The 21,004-nt window shown below is 40.4% G+C and overlaps 1 protein-coding gene across 2 annotated transcripts in view; it reads right to left on the bottom strand.

Moving 5' to 3' along the window:
* EGF (epidermal growth factor) overlaps positions 1-21,004 on the bottom strand; it is a 102,186-nt gene that overhangs the window by 14,144 nt on the left and 67,038 nt on the right. The window contains exons 16-22 of one of the 2 annotated variants that reach the window (XM_082462765.1): positions 20,072-20,191; positions 15,785-15,901; positions 14,633-14,758; positions 10,775-10,897; positions 8,986-9,130; positions 3,630-3,797; positions 452-569 (exon numbers count right to left, since the gene is read on the bottom strand). In XM_082462765.1, the coding sequence (XP_082318891.1) occupies positions 452-569; positions 3,630-3,797; positions 8,986-9,130; positions 10,775-10,897; positions 14,633-14,758; positions 15,785-15,901; positions 20,072-20,191 (917 nt within the window). Of the gene's footprint in view, positions 1-451; positions 570-3,629; positions 3,798-8,985; positions 9,131-10,774; positions 10,898-14,632; positions 14,759-15,784; positions 15,902-20,071; positions 20,195-21,004 lie in introns of both variants that reach the window. The other variant, XM_082462766.1, reaches the window with a different exon arrangement.

The following is a 21,004-nucleotide window of genomic DNA, read 5'->3' as shown; positions in this document are numbered from 1 at the left end:
TAAGGACTTAAAATGTGTGTGAGAAAAGAAATTTTAACAAAATTAGGAGCATAATCTTGGGTTTTTAAGACATCCATCTGAAAGGGATCGCCTAAAAATGGGGAAAGACTTTTCACAAACACACAAAAAGCTAACTTATAGCAAGAAAGTACATGCTAGAAAAAAGATCCCATAAATGTCTCGTGCATTCCATTATGGCACTAGTTTAGCTTATCTGATTACTTTAATTTAGGACACAGTTCCCCCACCCTCACTGCCCACCCAGGACCTCCCACTTGTTGTGGTGTTAGGTAACATTAACACCAGCTGGAAGCTATAATAGATTCCAGTCTCTCCGAACTCAGTGAAGAATGAGAAAAAAAATGAACTGGGATTAACGTAAAGCTTTATTGCTTTACATTTCTTGCTTCATGTATTTAATTTCTTGTTTCATGTACTGTGGTCACATTACCCAAGGTTGGGGGCAAGAGGACATCCCAGCCTCGTCATCTGCAGGCCTGACACTGCTCACATCTCTGCTCGACTCGTCATAAGGATTCTTTGGATTTTTCGATAGCAGCTTCTGAGTCCTGCCATAGAGCCAAAATATCAGACAATCTCAAAACAAAATAAAACAGTAGCCTACGTAGTGATGGTCAAGGACAACTACTTTTGCTACTGAAATGTAGGTACTTAAAATGCATGGGAGAGAAGAAGTATTAAGGAAACTAGAAGCCTAACTTTGGGTTTTAAGGCATCCTTCCCTGCATTATTTTCCAGATGATGCTTCACTCTTTCCAAGGTACCGTGACGAGGGGTAGGAGGGCATGGGGTGGGCGGGAAGCCATGCATTCATTCATTCATTTATTCATGGACGTATCGATTGAGTACTAACTATATCCTAGGCCCTGTCCTAGTACTGGAGACATAACAATGGAAAAACAACACAACAAAATCTCTACCTAAATCGACTTAGAATTTGTGGGGAGGGGGTGCCTATGGAAATAGTACCACAGCAATTGTGCGACACACACTATATTAGCTTCATTTTACAAGTGAAGCCAGTGGGACTGGAAGATAGTAGTGATGAACCCAAGGCACACAGCTACCAAGGGCAGCCCAGGAGCCGGGTCACAATGCTGTGCCAACTACATATTGGCACCTGCCATCTACCTCTACAAGGATTATATCACGAGCTGCAGCAGCTGCTGACCTTCAACACCCCCTGAAAGGAGTTGAGTGCGGAGATCAGGAATGAGGCACTCTGTGCTCTGCGAAAAACTGGCAGAACAGGTCCTTAGATAATTAGATATTCTCAGGAAAAGATTTTATGAGCCCAATTCTTGCATCTCCTTGTATCTAGCAAAGCACTAAAATCCTTCATGGTGACGTCTCCTCCTCACGAGTAGCAGTAACCTTCACGAGACTAGCAGCAACCTTCTGCAAAAAATATGTGCTTGATTGCCTGTACTCCCCCTTCACCAAAGTCACATATATACTGACCTTGCCCCCTACCTCTTTGGAGCAGTTTCTCAGAGCCATCTGAAATGCTGTCTCCTGGGCTATAGTCCTCATTTTGCCCCCAATAAAACTTAACTCATAACTCTCACGTTGTGCTTTTTTTTTTTTCAGTCGACAGATGCAAAGCCTAGGCTCCTTCCAGGTCTATGCAAGGCATGGTGTCATGCCCTGGGGGAGGGGGTGAAAGGGAGGGAGACCTAACATGAAAGTGGGATCCCTGTCCTCAAAGCATAGCCTTGAGAGGGAGAGAGACAGGTGCATCACATACTGAGCAGCCATTTAAGGGAAGCCAATGAAGGAAAGGTTGTGGGGAAGACCACCAGCCAGCCTCAAGATTCCAAAATAGTGCTGCTATCTCAGGGCAGATGGCATCTTAATTCCCTCTAGAAGTGTAACCCTCAGTCAAACACGCCTGTCTGACCATCGGAGGAAGGGCAATAAGGAAGGTAAGGGCTGTTGTGGAAGCCCCATCCCAGGAGCTGTGAATTCCATGAAACAGATGGAACCCCATCAGGAAATAGTGTGGGTTATTATTTTTAATCAAAAGCATCAAGGAAAAAATTGAAGTGGTTAATGTAAACAGTTCCAAATTTGCAAGTTATAGTTTGTGACATAATACTTCCTGTTGATTTTTTTACAAAGCGGTCCTTCCAAGAAATCGTTTTATTTTTTTATTTTTATTTTTTAAAGTCTTTTTTATTGAATCTGTTATAATACTGCTTCTGTTTTATGTTTTGGTTTTTTGGCCGCAAGGCATGTGGGATCTTAGCTCCCTGACCAGGGATCAAACCCGCATCCCCTGCATTGGAAGGCAAAGTCTTAACCACTGGACCGCCAGGGAAGTCCGCAACAAGTTTTATGAAGTAATAATATTACAATACTTTTTAAATTATTTAGTTCCACAAACAATCTTTTCAGAGATACACAAGACAAATAGTGTCAGACAGTCAATCTAGACAAAACAGGTCAGACTGACACAAAGGGAGGAATAACTGATTTTAACTCTTTAAAGAAAATGGCTAAACACACCTAACTTACAAACCCAATGCTAGATCTGTATTTATTGGTGTACATTAGTGACGTGGCAATATTTAAACTGGCAGTTTTAGTTTGAACTTAGCAGCATATTACTTACTATGTCATAGTCCATAGAATAAGAAAAAATACCTAATAATTACAGTACACTTGGACTTGTTTCTTCCTTCCATTTTTTTCTACATTATTTGCCAATCATCTACTTTCCTTTTGGCATTCTGTCCAATGGGATGAAACGCTGATTATTCAATATTCTTCCTACAAATATCCAAGATATTGATTGAACACCAGGCTAAAAAGTACAATGGTTACTGATGAACCCCTGAATTAAAATTTCAAGTTTTTGCCTGAGAATCCTGTGTCTCAAGATAGAAAAGGATTTGGAACGTGTGACTCCTTGGGGAAGATTACAGTTCATAGAAAATCATAACAATAACAAAAAGCATTTATTAAGTCATATATGCCAGACAAACTACAACAGTGCATAAAATGCTTTTCAATATTGAGGATAGCAGAGGATGCTGTCTTACTTTTTAAGAAAGTGGAAAATGAGCAAACAATGTGATGCCCATTTCTTCACCCTAATGTAGTGGGGGTTTTTTGTTTTTTTTTTAAATAAATGTGTAAATATTATTGTTCCACAGTTTTAAACTTTTAACTTGAAATGATTAAAAACATAAACTCCAAGGACCGGAAACTTCCTTCCAAGTTAGGGAAGATAACTGAGTTTCTTGAACAGAAGTTAATACTTTGTGGGAAATCAACTCAATGGATGGCACCCATGAAAAATTATAGTCATACAGGCTGGGGATGGCGTGAGAGGAAGCACATGGTGCTAAAAGAAAAAAAGTGGAATATAAAAACGTGTGAGGTTAAATAACAACCCAGGAAACTACATAGGTTTATGAACAAAGACTGGAATGGAACAGTAAAAGCACTGATGTTTTAGAGCAATGAAATCCTGGACCATTTTTTGTTTCCTTTTACTGTTATTCCAGTTTTTAAATGAAATAAGTGTGTAGAAGCAGCTCATCTCAAGAAGCCCCTGGGAGGGGCTAGAAGGAGGTTGAAGGTTCCAATGGAAGCAAAGTCACCTGTATCTCTGAGCCCCGCACAGCCCCAAGAGCAGTAGCAGGACCAGCACCACCACGCAGACGGCCACCGCGGTGGTGCTCCGCTGCCGTCCGCGGCCGGCATGGCGCAGCTCCCACCACTTCAGGTCTCGGTGCTGACACCGCTCCCCGACGTAGCCAACGACACAGCTGTGACAACATACAAACAGAGGTCAGCAGTGAGCCAAGGCCCAAAACGCTTATATTTTAGCACTCAATATCCAGCCGTCTCTCAACCTCTGCATTTCAGCTTCAGCTCTTTGGACATACGGAAAATCCATCAGGGGTCAGTTGAAAGCACTCTAATTTACAAGTTAATGCAACACAGACTTCCGCCATTGGTCTGTTGGCCCTGGGATTAATGGGGGATTATTTGCATACCGCCTCTATAAGGCACTGCAGAACATTGATCAAAGATCAATTTCTGTTAGGCTAAAATCCTGTGAAGCTTCCTCTAAGACCAACATAAAGCAACCCTGCCCTAAGAGCCAAGGGAGTTTTCGAACAAATGTTCAGCCAGACTGCAATGAGTATAGGTCAAAGGAAGGAAGAATTCAAAGCAGAGTCTTTCACTTGAGACCAGGTTGTAAAAGAATGTTGAGTAGTCTCTGAACTGGAAGCATAGACTAGTCTGCAGAGGAAACCATTTTTCCTTCTTTTTTAAAATCACAGACTCAGAAGGACTCGGTGGTGACACACAAGCATTTGCCTACTTCTTCAAGGGAGAAAAACTAAGTGGAGGAAAAAGAGGCATTCACCAACATCCTGCTGTTTCATTAGTGAAATTGTTACTGGAATTACCAGCGGGCAACACAGGCTGCGAACCTTTAGATGAAAGTAAATGAAACAATGCTGCCATCTACTGGGAACACATGCTTCCAGAAACTCTCAGGATCTTGGGTAGAACTATATTCTATTATTCTTTGCAAGATCATAAACTTTAAAAATATTCTATTAGAAATTTTGTGTCTCTCACTTGTTAGGAATTTCTTCACCTTGGCCCTGGATCCACTCACTGTATATCCATGTCCCCACTTTGTTCCAAAGGGAGGTAAAGGAATGAATACACAGAGGACTGACACCAGTCCCCATGGGGGGAAGAGGCAGCAAGGGAAAAGTATTAGACAAAGCATGCATCATAGATGAAGTCATGCATGAAGGCCCAGAAGGTCTCAAGTCTAGTCCTAGTTCTACCTGAGTTGGTTATAGGAGCTTTGGCTAGTCACTTTCAAAGACAGGAGGGAAAGTAACTAGTGTTTGTTATGCACCTTAGGTTTCCAATATTGTACTAGGTACTTTTATTCATTTTATTTTTGATGGCATATTCCCATTTTATAGACGAGGAAAGTGAGACTCAAAGGAGTTAAGTAATTTTTCACACAGCTAGTGAATGGCAGGTTTGATTCAAATGGTTCTCTGATTTCAAAGTCTGTGTTCTTTCTACTACATTGGGCCACTTCCAAAAAGAGTTTTAAGTTCCATGCACCTCTGAAAAACTATTCTTCTAGAAGTGATCCTACCAGAGAATGCAGGATCTGAGTGTAGGAAGCATAAAGGACCATCAGGTTATTCCCGGCTTTCCTGTATGCTGTTTTAATTCTAGCTGTCCTTGGTTATAGACGTTTACTATCAACGCCTAGAAGCTACTTTTAAACTGTTTGATATTAATAGGCCACATCTCCAATCCTTTCATAGATCTTAGGGTCTCAAGGAATATGCCAAGCACGTGACAAGAGAACTGGGAGCCAAGGAGGCTGCAATATCAAAGCCTCTCAGCCTTATAAGGCCCAAAGCAATCAGCCAGCATTTCACAAGGGCAGGCCATGCTCCACTAGTTCTTTAGGTTTTTTGTTTTTTTTTAAACATCTTTTTTGGAGTATAATTGCTTTACAATGGTCTGTTAGTTTCTGCTTTATAACAAAGTGAATCAGTTATACATATACATATGTCCCCATATCTCTTCCCTCTTGCATCTCCCTCCCTCACACCCTCCCTATCCCACCCCTCTAGGTGGTTACAAAGCACTGAGCTGATCTCCCTGTGCTATGCAGCTCCTTCCCACTAGCTATCTATTTTACATTTGGTAGTGTATATATGTCCATTCCACTATCTCACTTCGTCCCAGCTTACCCTTCCCCCTCCCCATGTCCTCAAGTCCATTCTCTACATCTGCGTCTTTATTCCTGTCCTGCCCCTAGGTTCTTCAAAACCTTTTTTTTTCTTTTAGATTCCACATATATATGTTAGCATACGGTATTTGTTTTTCTCTTTCTGACTTACTTCACTCTGTTATGACAGACTCGAGGTCCATCCACTTCACTACAAATAACTCAATTGTTTCTTTTTATGGCTAATATTCCATTGTATGTATGTGCCACATCTTCTTTATCCATTCATCTGTCAATGGACACCTAGGTTGCTTCCATGTCCTGGCTATTGTAAATTGTGCTGCAATAAACATTGTGGTACATGACTCTTTTTGAATTATGGTTTTCTCAGGGTATATGCACAGTAGTGGGATTGCTGGGTCGTATGGTAGTTCTATTTTTAATTTTTTAAGGAACCTCCATACTGTTCTCCATAGTGGCTGTATCAATTTACATTCCCACCAACAGTGCAAGAGGGTTCCCTTTTCTCCACACCCTCTCCAGCATTTATTGTTTCTAGATTTTTTGATGATGGCCATTCTGATCAGTGTGAGGTGATACCTCATTGTAGTTTTGATTTGCATTTCTCTAATGATTAGTGATGTTGAGCATCCTTTCATGTGTTTGTTGGCAATCTGTATGTCTTCTTTGGAGAAATGTCTGTTTAGGTCTTCTGCCCATTCACAACCCTTTTTTCATGAAACATTTCACGGCACCGTTATTGGGAGAACTTGGGCTGAAGAAGACCTGCCCCATAGGGTGTGGGTTGGTTCAAAGCCAAACCAGAATGAACGAGGACCTCTTCTGTGCTCGGGAGGTTTGGGGTCCTCTGAGAATCCCCAGAGCGGGGGATCTGTGAGGAGGACCTTGGGTGTGGAGACTTCCAGTTCTCACATCCTCTGCATCCCCGGGGCAGCCAGGGGGTCCTGCATCTGAGGGGAGCTTTCGTTGCCTCCAAACAAGGAAGGAAGCGCATTCCTTTATTAACGTGCTCACAACGTTAAGAACACTCTGTGTGGAATGATGCCTGTGAAGTGTTTCTAATAAAAGCTGGACTGGGAAGCACTCCTTAGGGATGTGTTATTATGGAATTAAAAAACTACAAGGTTAGGTCATTGGGGGTGGGGAAGGAGGGAAGGGTTAGACATCTGATTAAACCACACTTTTATTAAATATAGAATTCAAAAACAAAGTTATGATCCTGATTAATGGGAACTCTGGTGATATTTTAAATGTTGCTTTTGATTAAAGGTCCTTAAATTTAAGTGTTAGATCCAGCTTAATTGTCATTTTGTAGCAACTCGTGTTTGAAACATTATTAGGGGAGTATAATATATTCATCAGGATTTAATGACAGCAAGGAAAGCAGTGTGCTAAAGAGTTCACAAATCATTTAATGAATTGCTGCTATCAGGTCCAAATGAAATTAACGTGCTGACTGCAATAGGCAACCCTGCAGTACCCTTCTTCTTTTTATAATGTCCTTTTTTTTTTTAACATCTTTATTGGAGTATAATTGCTTTACAATGGTGTGTTAGTTTCTGCTGTATAACAAAGTGAATCAGCTATATGTATACATATATCCCTATAACCCCTCCCTCTTGTGTCTCCCTCCCACCCTCCCTATCCCACCCCTCTAGGTGGTCACAAAGCACCGAGCTAATCTCCCTGTGCTATGCGGCTGCTTCCCACTAGCTATCTATTTTACATTTGGTAGTGTATATATGTCCATGCCACTCTCTCACTTCGTCCCAGCTTCCCCTTCCCCTTCCCCGTGTCCTCAAGTCCATTCTCTACATCTGCGTGTTTATTCCTGTCCTGCCCCTAGGTTCTTCAGAACCATTTATTTTTTTTAGATTCCATATATATGTGTTAGCATACGGTATTTGTTTTTCTCTTTCTGACTTACTTCACTTTGTATGACAGACTCTAGGTCTATAATGTCTTTAATAACCCAAAGTTAAAGTGTCAGAGAGAAACACAGACCATTGCTAGGACACTTGTTTTCATAATTTCATTATCTGTAACAACAAGAAGCTATGAACAGGTAAAAACAATTTGATTCTTATGATCAAAATCAAGGATGATTAAGTACTAAATTTATCTTAGGTTAGAAAATCACAGCATGAAATATGAATATGAAAGCAGATTTCTATTAGAACTGAGTCATTTTTGCTAATATTCATGAGCATTTTTCACTGTTTGTGTCAGGCTGACGTGATTTATAATGCAAGGCCATATACTTTGTCACAGAATATAACTTATTCTTCTTATAATTTAGACGATGTTTCTGCTGATTATTAGTGATAAAATAATCAAAGCCTCTAAGCTTACAGCATCTATTTGTGAGGATCGAAGTATTTCATCATTCCTTCACTAGGCACAGAGAAAATTATCAATGAGTCAGGAGTCCAGCCATAGGAGACCTATTCATTTTTCAGTATCAATCAATTCTCTCAGATTGCCTTCAAATTATGAAAGTAATTAAAAGTAAGATTTGATACAAAACTAGATCTTCTGGGTGTGGTTTTTACTAAAAACTGAGGGGCATGGTTTCTGAGTGAGTGCGGTAGGAACACCTCATAGTTCCAGGGCTTCCTTGAACCCTCTCTTCAGGTTGACACTTAGCCCACCGAAATCATCACGGGGACAAAAGCAGAGCAAAGGCAGCCATGGCTGCATCCAGCAGTTGTTACCAAACAACAAAAATGTAAATGCCAACCATTAGGAAGTCAAGAGGGAAAAAATATGTTAGTTTTGAGCATTGAAGGCAAGAAGTCCAGTGTGAATATATATAACACTTTTTAAAATTCAGAAACATAGCATTGGTGCACTCCATCTATTTGGCAGAAAATAAATCAAAGTTTTAAGAAATTCTCTCAGTTTATTTCCCAGCCTGTACCAGTAGTAACATCAAGTTATTTAAGTAAGAGGGAAAATAACCAGTTCCTTACATTTAATATTTATCACTAGCACCGGGTTAGGGGCGGGGGGTGGTGAAATATGCAGGAAAGGTGTAATACACACACAATTTATATATGTAAATATAGGGTTACATATATAAATTATATATTTTTCCCTATGGAAAAGCCTAATTATAGAAAAATCTCAATATAAGTTTTCTGAATCTGCTAAAAGTTATGGGCTGCAATATCATATCTCTGTGCCATCAGAAAAATAGCTTGACTTACTTGCAGGCATAGCTGTCGACTGCTTCAAGATACATACACACACCGCCGTGGAGGCAGTACCCATCATGGGACGGGGGACATTCGGGGTAAATATTTCTCACAGAAGAGCGGCCATCGTCCCTGGGATGAGACGGTGGAGTCGAGTCTAGAAGAAGCAAAGGCATTTCTTTTACTTTCTGAAGTGATTGGGGTCTTTCAGATATCAATATCAGGAAGTAGTTTCTGTGAACAATTTGTGAGATAGAACAATAGGTGTGATATAGAACAACAGTTTCACTTTCTTAACCACACCTCGTGTCCTTCACCATGGAACCAGCCATTCTTTCCTTAGGTTCAGCATTATTTGACATAAAGCATGCTGGAAGCTGTAAGAGAATGGTCAATCCCAAGACCATATGAATTCCGAGTGCAGATCTCATTATAAAAGCACATCCATCATCCAAAAGCACACGCTGTGTGAAACAGCAGTTAGCTTAAGAGCGTCTCACTGAACAACAGTACCTCTTCATGCCTTATAAACCACCTACCACTACACAGTCCACTACCCCTAGTTTCCTGGGAGTCTCAAAAATTTCTCCCACACGCGACTTTCTTCTAAAAACTATTTAAGTTGCAGGGGAGCCCTCAAAGACAAGACTAGCAACTTTGACAGAAAGGAAATGTTACCATAACAGAGGGGACGCCAAAGCGGGGAAGTCCGTTTCATTGAATGGCTTGCTGCTCTTTAAAAGGAAAACATTAGGGTGTGTAGCTGACTATATAAATATTAGGAGTCTTTCAGTACCTTTAAGAAGAGCAAATTATTTGAGAAAATAACATGCTAAAAAAACAGAGACCCGAGCAAGTGCAGAACCTTCCTTTCTCAGGATGTTTTCTGCTTGCAGAGCTGAGACAGGTAAATAGCTGGCAGTGACTTAGCTGACCCTGGCTTCTAGGGTCTCTGAAGCCAGCTCCCCTTCTGGGTGCTGATGGTGAGAAGATACTGCTGTTATGGGGGAGGGTTCAGGAAGCAGGAAGTGACCATTATTAACATTTTTTAAGGTTCTAATTCAGATCAAGAAATACTGACTTGATTTTTAAAAAATTAAATGCAATTTTATTAAGAATTTCAAATTACATATGTCAAATCTCTAGAATGGAATAGAACCATTTTGAAACTGGAGAGATGGCATAGATGAACACTGATATCCCTTGAAACTCCAACTTTATTTATAAAAACAATTCCTCTGCAAACCATATTCCCCCTTATATAACAAGACGAAATAGTATCTACCTCTTCACTTTGGCAACAGCTATTTCCTAAAGGAATGAAAAAAAAAAAAAGTAGTGATTTTGCTACTTCTTTCAGTTCATTAAAAATGGGATTCTACCTTTAGATTAAAAATTTTAAGTTCAGAAAAAGCTTATTTTAAAATCCTTGAAAGTGATTCAAAATGCTAAGAGTCCGGACATCCTCCTCAACCTGTCTAGCCCTGCAGAGCTTTTCCAGCAGCCCCCAAAATCAACACTACAAATCAGGACATTAGCTGCATAGTTAAAGAGAACCACCTGTGTTCCCACCTTTATTGAATTGTGAATAATAAAAAAGGATTTATTCCAGATGCTATTAAATTAAGAAAACTTGGGCCATTTCACATTCTCAACCCCAGCATCAATCTAATCAGGAAAGTAAACTCACCAGCCTGATTGAACTGAATGATTTCTAGAAGCTCTAATGGAAATACACTTGGGTACTGATTTTTTCAGAATCAAGTCTCTCCCCTTGGATCTGGACCACCCACCCACCTACCAGGGCAAATCCGTCCAGGTTCAGACAAGTTGCCAGCACATGTGCAGGTGTAGTTTCCCTCCGTATTTGTACAGGCAGCATTTTCCCCACAGGTGTGCACGCCCAGTTGGCACTCATCAATATCTGTCAGGAAAAGGGAGTAGGAAAGAGAAAAGTAGGGTGCAGAGGAGAACAGAGGGTCGTATAATTGGAAAACCCAATATTCTGGAAAGGGAGCATCTTCAACTTCTGTCATGCCATATGTTCTCAGAGCTCTATACATTTTTAGATTCAAAAATTCTATTATAAATGTTGAAGAGAGAGATGGACTGGGCCCCTTGGCCGCATGCCCACGCAGGTAAACTCCTGACACGAGGCTGGAAGTTTTCCTACTGCTTGGAAGGAAAGGAAATTTCCCAGCACATGTGGCTCAGTGGGAAAGCTGGAGATGGTAAACTATCTCTAGGTAAACATTTAGTAGTTCAGATCATATCAAATTCAACATTTTTGCCTTTTTTACATAAATATGAACGAAGTCATCACTTTTTTTCCCAACTACCCATCTTTTCTTTTCTCAGTTACCACCACCCTAACCTTTAGGTCCTTCTTCTCTTCAAGTTTCCATTGCTGTAAGAGGAGCAGCCTTACAACATTCCCTGCATCCCATCTCTCCTCCATTTCTCTCCTAAACACCAGTGCCACGTTAATCTTCCCGAACCACATCTCCCGTCACTGCACCACTTGACTCAGATGCTGCCAGTAGCTGTCTGTTTCCTAGAGCTGTGCTGCCTAATACAGTAGCCATCACCATATGTGGGTATTGAGCACCTGAACTGCAGCTAGTCTACACTGAAATGGACTGTAGGTGTAAAACACACGCCAGATTTTGTGGACATAGTACCAACTGTGAAAGAACATAAAATATATCAATAATTTTTATATTATAGATAACTAATGAGAACCAACTGTATAGCACAGGGAACTCTACACAGTGCTCTGTGGTGACCTAAATGGGAAGGAAATCCAAAAAAGAGGGGATATACGTATACGTATAGCTGATTCACTTGCTGTACAGCAGAAACTAACACAACATTGTAAAGCAACTATACTCCAATTAAAAAATAATGATGAGGGACTTCCCTCGTGGTCCAGTGGTTAAGACTTCACCTTCCAGTGCAGGGGGTGTGGGTTTGATCCCTGGTCCAGGAGCTAAGATCCCACATGCCTCGTGGCCACAAAACCAAAACATAAAACAGAAGCAATATTGTAACAAATTCAATAAAGACTTTAAAAATGGTCCACATCAAAAATAATAATAATAATAATGATGATACTAATAATTTTTATATTGATTACACATTAAGCTGCTAATATTTGGGATATATATTGAATTAAATAAAATATTATTAAAATTAATTTCACCTGTTTCTTTTTGCTTTTTGTAATGTAGCTACAAAAAATTAAAAATTACATATGTGACTGACATTATATTTCTACTGGATGGTGCTGGTCTAGAGAAGTAAAACCCCAATGCCTGACTTTCAGATTCTAGTTTTCCACAAATATAACTCAACTTACCTGTTATGGACTGAATTGCATCTCCCCAAAATTCTTATGTTGAAGCCCTAACCCCCAGAGTGACTATACTTGGAGACAGGACCTATGAGGAAGCAATCAAGCTTATATGAAGTCATAAGAGTGAGGCCCTCATCCAACAGGATTGATGTCCTTCTAAGAAGAGGAAGAGATACCAGAGGTATCTCTCTCTCCCTCTCTCACTCTCTCCACAAGCCACAGAGGAAAGGGCATGTGAGTGTGGAGCAAGAAGGGGGCCGTCTGCAAGCCAGGAAGAGTCCTCGCCAGGAACCAAATCTGCCAGCACCTTAATCTGGGACTTATGGCCTCCAGAACTCTAAGAAAATAAATGTCTGTTGTTTAGGCCACCCAGTCTACACAGTACTTTTTATGGTAGCCAGAGCAGATGGAGACACCACCTCGCCAGACTCAGTTTTTGTTCTCCTTCACACAGTATAGACACACAGTCTATACTTAAGGCTCTAGGCTTTTCTCTACCCCCCTTCCCCCAAATAAGACCTGTGATATGTTCATGCCTGAGATGCTCCCCACTCCTTCACATTTCTGCATAATAAAAATGTACTTATGCCCCCAGTTCCATCCAAAATGATACTTCCTCCATGAAGTCTTTCCCAATACCTCAAAGAGATATGTCTACCAGTTCTGAACTTCCACTTAGTTTTTACTTCTCTTATGATGCATACTTTTCTTCACCACTTATCACAGCTGCATTTCTTTCAGATCATATTCTCCATGTAAGCAAGGACTGCCTTCCTCATCTTGGTATTCCTCACAGATCCTAGCACTGTGTCTTTGCACTAATAGGGGTCAATTAAATATTTGCCACATTGAATCACTAACCTGAATAGCCCAAAGGGAGTCTTTTTTTTTTTTTTTTAAACTGACATCCTACTGTAATCTCTATGAACTATCACCTTGAGAATGAGAGAGAAGGAAAAACAATGATGTACTGTTGGCCAAGAAACACAACTACTCTTAAGAATAACAACAACAGTTTTATATAGCACTTATTGTGTGCCAGGCATGGTTCAAAGCACTATATCTACTACCTCTCTATATCTACTATATATACATGGGGCTGGGGGGCAGTGCGGAGAACAAGAACAAGCTCAGTGCTTCCATGTGGCCCGAGACGCCATGCCAACCAGGCAGGCTGGGCCATGACACTCTGCTCCATGGAAGGAGATGGGTGAGTAACAGAGTGAGAATCCAGAGTATAATGAGTTTAAACATCCAAGAAAGTACACCTTCCTTTTTCTTCAAAGTAAATTAAATATAAAGCCTGTTTGTCTAAATTATCCATGAGCCTGCTTAGTTAGAGCAGTGACATTTTCCCAATTGACAGCCAAATATGTGCTTAAAGAGCCTTTACAGATGTCTGTGGACTCTACAAAACTAATCTGATAAAGGTCTGATTTAAACCAACCAGATCCAGAAAATTGGTAGTTATGACAGATACTTCATCTTTAACTTCAACATGTGGGAGAAAGCAATGCCATTTTAGTTTGTTATCAAGGTATCTTCCCCTCACAGTGAAAAGATTTTTATGTTTTCAGAAGGAAAGGAAAACACTGAAAGAGACATGTTAAAGCCCCATAAAACTTGAGATAACTATTTTACTGGGCCAAGATGGCTTCAGGCAGGTCTTCACTTGTACGGTGACGTTGTGTTACACCTGGAATGGTACATGACATCCACTAAGTGAACTCCCTACCCAGCAAGCCACACCCAGACCTTGGCAGAGGACGGTGATTATGAAAGAGGTCTTAATCATTCCTTGCTTGATTCTAAATGTCAACGGCTCGAACTTATCAAGAGCCAGCCGGTGAGCCCTTTCACAGAACCACGCTTCCTTCCCATTACACACAGCCGTGACCTCCAACAAACCCACATCAGCTCTGCAGTTCACCACGGTTCAATTGCCAAATTCAGCGTCAAAGAAAATGCTGTCCAGTTCCCCCCATGATGGCTCGAGGTGTGGAGTTATCAACGAGGCACTGATGTCACTCAACCCCCGGAGAAAGAATTAGAAAGGCAGAGGGGAAAACAGCCTCTGCAGAGTGTAGAAGCTGACTAGTGTGGTCACAGCCAAAGGGCACGCAATTGACTATTTACCAAAAACTGAAATATGTCAGTTTGAACAGATCACACAACTCCTCTTTTAGTCTTAACATGTGTGTCACCGCAGTTCTCTCCTGTCTTTTCTCAGCCCGCCACACCCAGTGTTTGGTGACTCTCCAAGGCCTGCCTTCACCGTTGGCCCTCCGCACACAGCTCTCTTACCGAGGCAGTGGATCCCATCTCCCTGGTAGCCTTCTGAGCACCGGCAGACGTGGCCACCTTCAGTATTGATGCACTTGGAGGAGGTGGGAGGGCAAACTGAGATACCCAGCTGACATTCATCTATATCTGTGGGCAAAATGATGAGCTAGTGAAATACACAGGCAACCCTGGTATAAAGGAAAAGAGTAGGAAAGGATAGTATAATCGTACATACAATCATCCAGCCATTGACAGGTACTGCTTGCAAATGTGATGCAAACCCTGCATCTTGGATTTAAAGTTCATTTCTGAATCAATTTTTACAGATTTCTCAGTGTTTGACTAGCTAAGTATGTGTAAGTAAATCACTTTGTGCCAGAGTTTCAGACCATAAGAACATTTACAATAACGGCTATCAATGTAAAATAGTAACCCATCCAGCAAAACCTATTTAATAAACTAAAACTTATGACCTAAGCCTTTGGGGGGAAAAGCTGTGTTTTTATTGGAATCGGGGAGTTTATAAATTTGACTTGAACTCAGATTCATGCTTTTAAAGCTAATTATAAATTCTTCTCCTTGGGGCTTCCCTGGTGGCGCAGTGGTTAAGAATCCGCCTGCCAATGCAGGGGACACAGGTTTGAGCCCTGATCCGGGAAGATCCCACATGCCGTGGAGCAACTAAGCCCATGAGCCACAACTACTGGGCCTGCGTGCCACAACTACTGAAGCCCACGTGCCTAGAGCCCATGCTCTGCAACAAGAGAAGCCACCGTGATGAGAAGCCCGTGCACCGCAACTAAGAGTAGCCCCCGTTCGCAACGACTAGAGAAAGCCTGTGTGCAGCAACAAAGATCCAACACAGCCAAAAATAAAGTAAATGAAATAAATAAATTTTTTTAAAAAATCAATTATATTAAAAAAAATTCTTCTCCTTAATGTCAATTGTCTATATTATGGAATTTTAATATAACTCAATGTAATATAACAATATGTTACATGTTTCTTATTTTCTATTCATACACCCATTATCTTTTTAGCTAATATCAAATAATGTATTTAATCCTGAGGGTAACATAAATCCTTCTGGAGATTTTGAATCAGTATGATCTGAGAGAATGTTTCTGATTCACTATTTTCCAGATATTATGTGTATTTGGATTTTGCTCTTACCAGAACACAGTTTTCCATCTCCGGCAAATCCTTTCAAACACCGACACGTGACATTCTCTCCCTCTGAAACACACCAAGCCTGTGTACTGCATCCCAAGGCACCACACTCATCATCATCTGCAAACAGCGAGAACCCCACAGGATTATTTCCAGACCTCAGAGGAGAAAATGGACTTCAATGTTTTGCATTCTACGGAAAATTCCAGTACTTCCTTTCTCAAGTTCTGGGGCAGGTTAACCTCCAAATAGAAACACTGTGCTGATCTGTAAGCTATATCTATATTAAAGGATCCACAAACCATATGTTTCTGTTTACATGCTCTCAACAAATCTTTAGTCTTAAAGAATTATGTGGTGTTCAAAGACCCCCATGTGAACTTATTTATAATTTTTTAAAGCATTTGCAAATTTGAACTATACAATTTCTAGGACTAAATGGACTCAAACTTCAAAAATTGTATTGCTTTATTCGAGAATTCCCAACCGTTGTGACATACAAAAGGGGTCAATATATTCTTATCTCTCAAAGATACGCAACTAATATGTAGCAAGTAGATCTGTGTACCAACATGGCAAAGAGATTTAATCATAAAAAGATTTATTGTCAATTTACTAAAATTATGTTTGATATATAATAGAATATGTATGTCAAAATGTATGTTTATTATCAAGATTTATGCTGTGACTTGCAAACCTCAAGGCACTTTTTTTTTTTTCAAATTTATTAATTTTGGCTGTGTTGGGTCTTTGTTACTGTGCGCGGGCTTTCTCTAGTTGCGGTGAGCGGGGGCTACTCTTCGTTGCAGAGTGCAGGCTTCTCATTGCGGTGGCTTCTCTTGTTGCGGAGCACGGGCTCTAGGCGTGCCGGCTTCAGTAGTTGTGGCTCGGGGTTTCTAGAGCACAGGCTCAGTAGTTGTGGCGCACGGGCTTAGCTGCTCTGCAGCATGTGAGATCTTCCCGGACCAGGGCTCGAACCCGTGTCCCCTGCATTGGCAGGCGGATTCTTAACCACTGCGCCACCAGGGAAGCCCCACCTCAAGGGACTTTTACAGAGTCATGAACCATACAAACTAAATGCTGTAAATGGATCATTTGATTTCATACTCCAATGAAATGCAAATGCCCCAGAAGACAGAGTTGCCTTTTGAGCCATAAACATGAGCAAGTTGTTTTTTCCTTTAGCTACTTATGTATATAATCATTCTCCAAATGCCTCCTCTCTGTTGGAGTTGGGGGTACCTGACATACCACAGTAGGATATAAACTATCTTCTGTCTTTTCACTGGTAAATTTGCTCATCTGAGTATAGAGGAGGTCAAGAAACCCTCCAAAGTTGCCCATAAATTAAAGAAAGTTAAATGATCTAAATAGGAGTCAGGTGCCATGTGAATGCAGCCATCGGGTAATTGCGTTTGATTTGCTTAGCTATTTGAGTGAGAAGATTTTTCTTGTGGGAACACGGGCCTTTCATGCTTGCTTGGTCACCTCCTGTCACTCATGACTCTTCGAGATGGTTAAGTTCAGACTAACCCAATTAACCATTGGATTCAGCATTTATTTGGAAGACTAGCTCCCAAATCACAAGGCTGTTCAGAGTGTATGGTGGACAGTATCAAATTACCCAAGACATTTTAAATCACTTGCGGAATTATCTTAAATTAACATATGATTCAGGATTTATTTGGTGACTTGCAAACCCCAAGGCAGCTTTGCATAATGAAAAGCAATGCATGTGCAGTTGCAGGAGGAATGAGCCACAGCCAAAGCTCCTCCTGCCGCAGACTAGCTCCACAAGGAAGCCATGCATATGCTTCACGTGCCTCTTCTCTAAAATGCAGATGGCAGTTTCCGTCCAGTCTACTTCACGTGGTTGTTGTAAGAACTTGAAGAAAAAGTGATTTTTTAAAAGAATCTTTTGAGAACTATAAAATATTATATTTACATATCTAGATAAGAATGATAAAGAAGAAGAGTATTGTGACAGCCTGAATCAGAATTAGCCTTATCACACTAGAAAAGACTCTGGGGTCTGTTTGTAAAATTAACAAAATTAATTCATTTTGAAGTACCTACTATGTGCCAGATCCTAATGAGGGCCAAAAATACAGTGGTGGAGAATATAGACAAGGGCTCTGTTTCCTTACATGATTATTTATTGAAGTATAGGTGTAATAAGCACAATCAAGAAAAAATACTGGGTCCCAAGGGAGCTGAAACAGCTCTCGCCTCACTTGGTCAGGAGACTAGGAAAGGCTTTCTGAGAAAGAGCATATTAAGCTGAGATCTGAAGGATACACAGGACTTGGGGAGGTGGGGTTAGAAAGAGCCCTGTAGGCTGAGAAAACAACACCTGCATGTTACAGGCAAGGCCCATGTAATGGAAGCAGGCCATAGAAAGCTGGGGATAGAAGGGCACCAACTGAGGCTGGTGAGGTGGGTACAGGCTAGTTTCTCCAGGGATCAATAGGCTAAGTTAAGAATTTTACATTTTATTCATGAATTTAGAAGAATTCGTGATTTTAGTGAATTTGACAATGAAACTTTTTATGATTGAATCTCTTTGCCATGTTGTACACAGATCTACTTGCTCCATATCACTCTGTGTCTTTGGAGAATAAAAAGATATGGACCTAAAATCTAACATAAAGTTTTCAAATTTTTTTTAGTATAGATACTTGTTTGAAATGAAATTTCACAACAAAATATAAATAAGACCCCTTAGCCTAACACAGGTAGAACTAAAACTTTACAGGCTAAGACAAAATAGAACACAATCCAGGGAGGGAAAGATGAGGTAATCTTCATCAAGACAATCAATTTCATTTATTCCACACGAGGCAGAGTGCAGTCTCCAGGCATGAAGCCAAACACAGCCTGTTATATATGTATTCCAAATCTTTAGCCATTTTGTCACTCCCCCATGCCACCCACGTGGCCTAATTTACTGTCTGTCATTCACCTTGGTCTTTGAGTCCCTCAAACATTAGCCTTTCAAAATATCCTCTATGAACCTCTAGGGATCCCTAGTGACTTTGAAAAGGTTCTCTATACTGCTAATATATATTATGTATATTGTTTTATTCTACCACATTGTCTACACATCTGACTATGACCTTGGAGGCTGGGGCTATATTTAGCTAAGTATGGTATCACCAGCATTTAGCACGGTGTATGGTAAATAAATAGTCACCAAATGAATAATATTCCTAACATGACAATGTTTCCAGTAATTCTTTTCTTGATATGAATTAATTACTTGGTCATAATTTTCAAAATCTTTGGTCGAGTCACTAACTTCACATATCTTAGTTTTCAAATCTGTAAAATGATAGATTGTGATAAGGGTCAAATTAGAGGATATACTTAAAGGACCTGGTAAACTCTAAAGCTCTGTAAAAATTATTATTACTAAAAATATTCACCTCTTTGTATTTTATCAAAAATCACACTGATAAAATCCTATAAGGAAGGGTAAGAGGTCCCAGGGCCTCGAAAATTGTAGTTTGCCGACCACAAAAGTTGTGCTTAAGTGTATATAATGTCCCAATGTGGAGTTCTCAAATTTATTTTTAGCCACATACAGTAATAAAATTAAGTCTCACTCAGAAATATAAATAAATAAAATGCTTCAAAGCAGAGCTGCACTGATTGAAAGGCAGAGACTTAGCATGAAGAAGGGGTGGGGTTTGCAGAAGCTTTAGGGCTGAGCTAAGCCCAGTTTGAAAACCACTAGCTTCATGAGTGAACACAGAGTATAAAAGAATTAGGTTCCCTAAAGTCGTTACACACTGAATAAATTATCTAGCATTTTGGTGATAAATGGGCAATATCTTATAGAAGAAAAAAAAATCTAACATTTGCTGTTTGTGGACTTTCTGGAGCAGCTGAAGCAACCAGCCTATATGTGCTTATCAACTACCATCTGCTTTTCACACTGACGGAAGTAAAGCTAAATGGGCCAAACACCAAAAATACTAGGCATGGATGGGGATACACCCAAATCTGTCCTGGCCTATTTTTCACTTTTGTTTCCAAGTTAGATTTCTTCAAAAAAGATTCAGTCCAACGACTCTCAATGAGTAAAGTTCATGTCCACTCTAATATGGAGCCATCTTCCTCAGATAAACCATTCAGAAGAGAAGGATCAAAGTTTGAGTCCAAAGTTTGTCTTCACTAGCTTTTTGTAGATTTAGTCAACATTAAGTTAGAGAGTTCGTTCAGAATTTCTAATTAGTAGGATGGAAATTGTTGGAACCAAAGCTGTATTGGAGAACTCATTATTCATACCTGACACCATGATTTCAGCCACTAGCGTATGTTGAGATTCTGTAATATTATCTTCAAGCTCTCTACTGCTGGGTAAGATGTCCAACGGTATTACTCCGTTACTCAGATCTGCTCCACTACCTATTGAAGGCCAACGGATACAATTAATTTACCTTTTGTGATTCAAGAAATGTTTGAGTTAATTTGTATTTATGGCTGTTTGCTGGTTGTGAGTTCAGACTCTTTCTTACAGTCGGAGGATTCAGAAAAACTACCAGGGTCTTGGTGGCTTAGAAAACCTTCTCTGCTACACCACACCGTCTCAGCTTCACTCCATGAACTTATAATTGAGGCTGGGGAGAGCCAGTAGGGAGGAAAGACAGGACCCTTCTCGGTACTGGCAAAAACAATAAAAGTAGAATACCAAAATCCTTACGAACATAATCAGCTCATAATCACTGCTCGCCATTACTGAGGACAAATTAGTGAGATGATCTCCCCAACCTGCCTTTCATATATACCCCTTCTCCTTTAGGCTGCTTATGACATTTATTTTAGCCTGATTTTGCCAGTATTTAGAAATGTGGAAGGGCATAAACAAGCTATAATTTAACATAGTCATGGAACCTATGCAACTCCCCAGAACATGGAAGAAATGGAACCCCTAAAACACTGTGTATTCTCTAAGTGTGGCCCATGGATCCCTGGGGTCTCACTGCATGGCATCTAGAAGGTCAAAACTATTTTCATAAAAGGCAAATAACTGTATTGTTATTTTCATTGTCAACATTGATACTGATGGGGCAAAAGCAGACATGGGTGAAAGTGTGGTGCTTTAGCGTGAATCAAGTCATGATACTAGTAGCATGTTCTCTACTGTGGTCACGTTCTTCACTGCCACATACACACACACACATGCGCACACACACACGCTCCAGTTTCACCTTTAAAAGC

This window comes from Balaenoptera physalus (assembly GCF_965194825.1).
Source record: "Balaenoptera physalus genome assembly, chromosome: 5".
Lineage (NCBI taxonomy): Eukaryota > Metazoa > Chordata > Mammalia > Artiodactyla > Balaenopteridae > Balaenoptera > Balaenoptera physalus.
The sequence above is the reverse complement of the archived record's forward strand: the minus strand, read 5'-3'. Positions and strand labels throughout refer to the sequence as shown.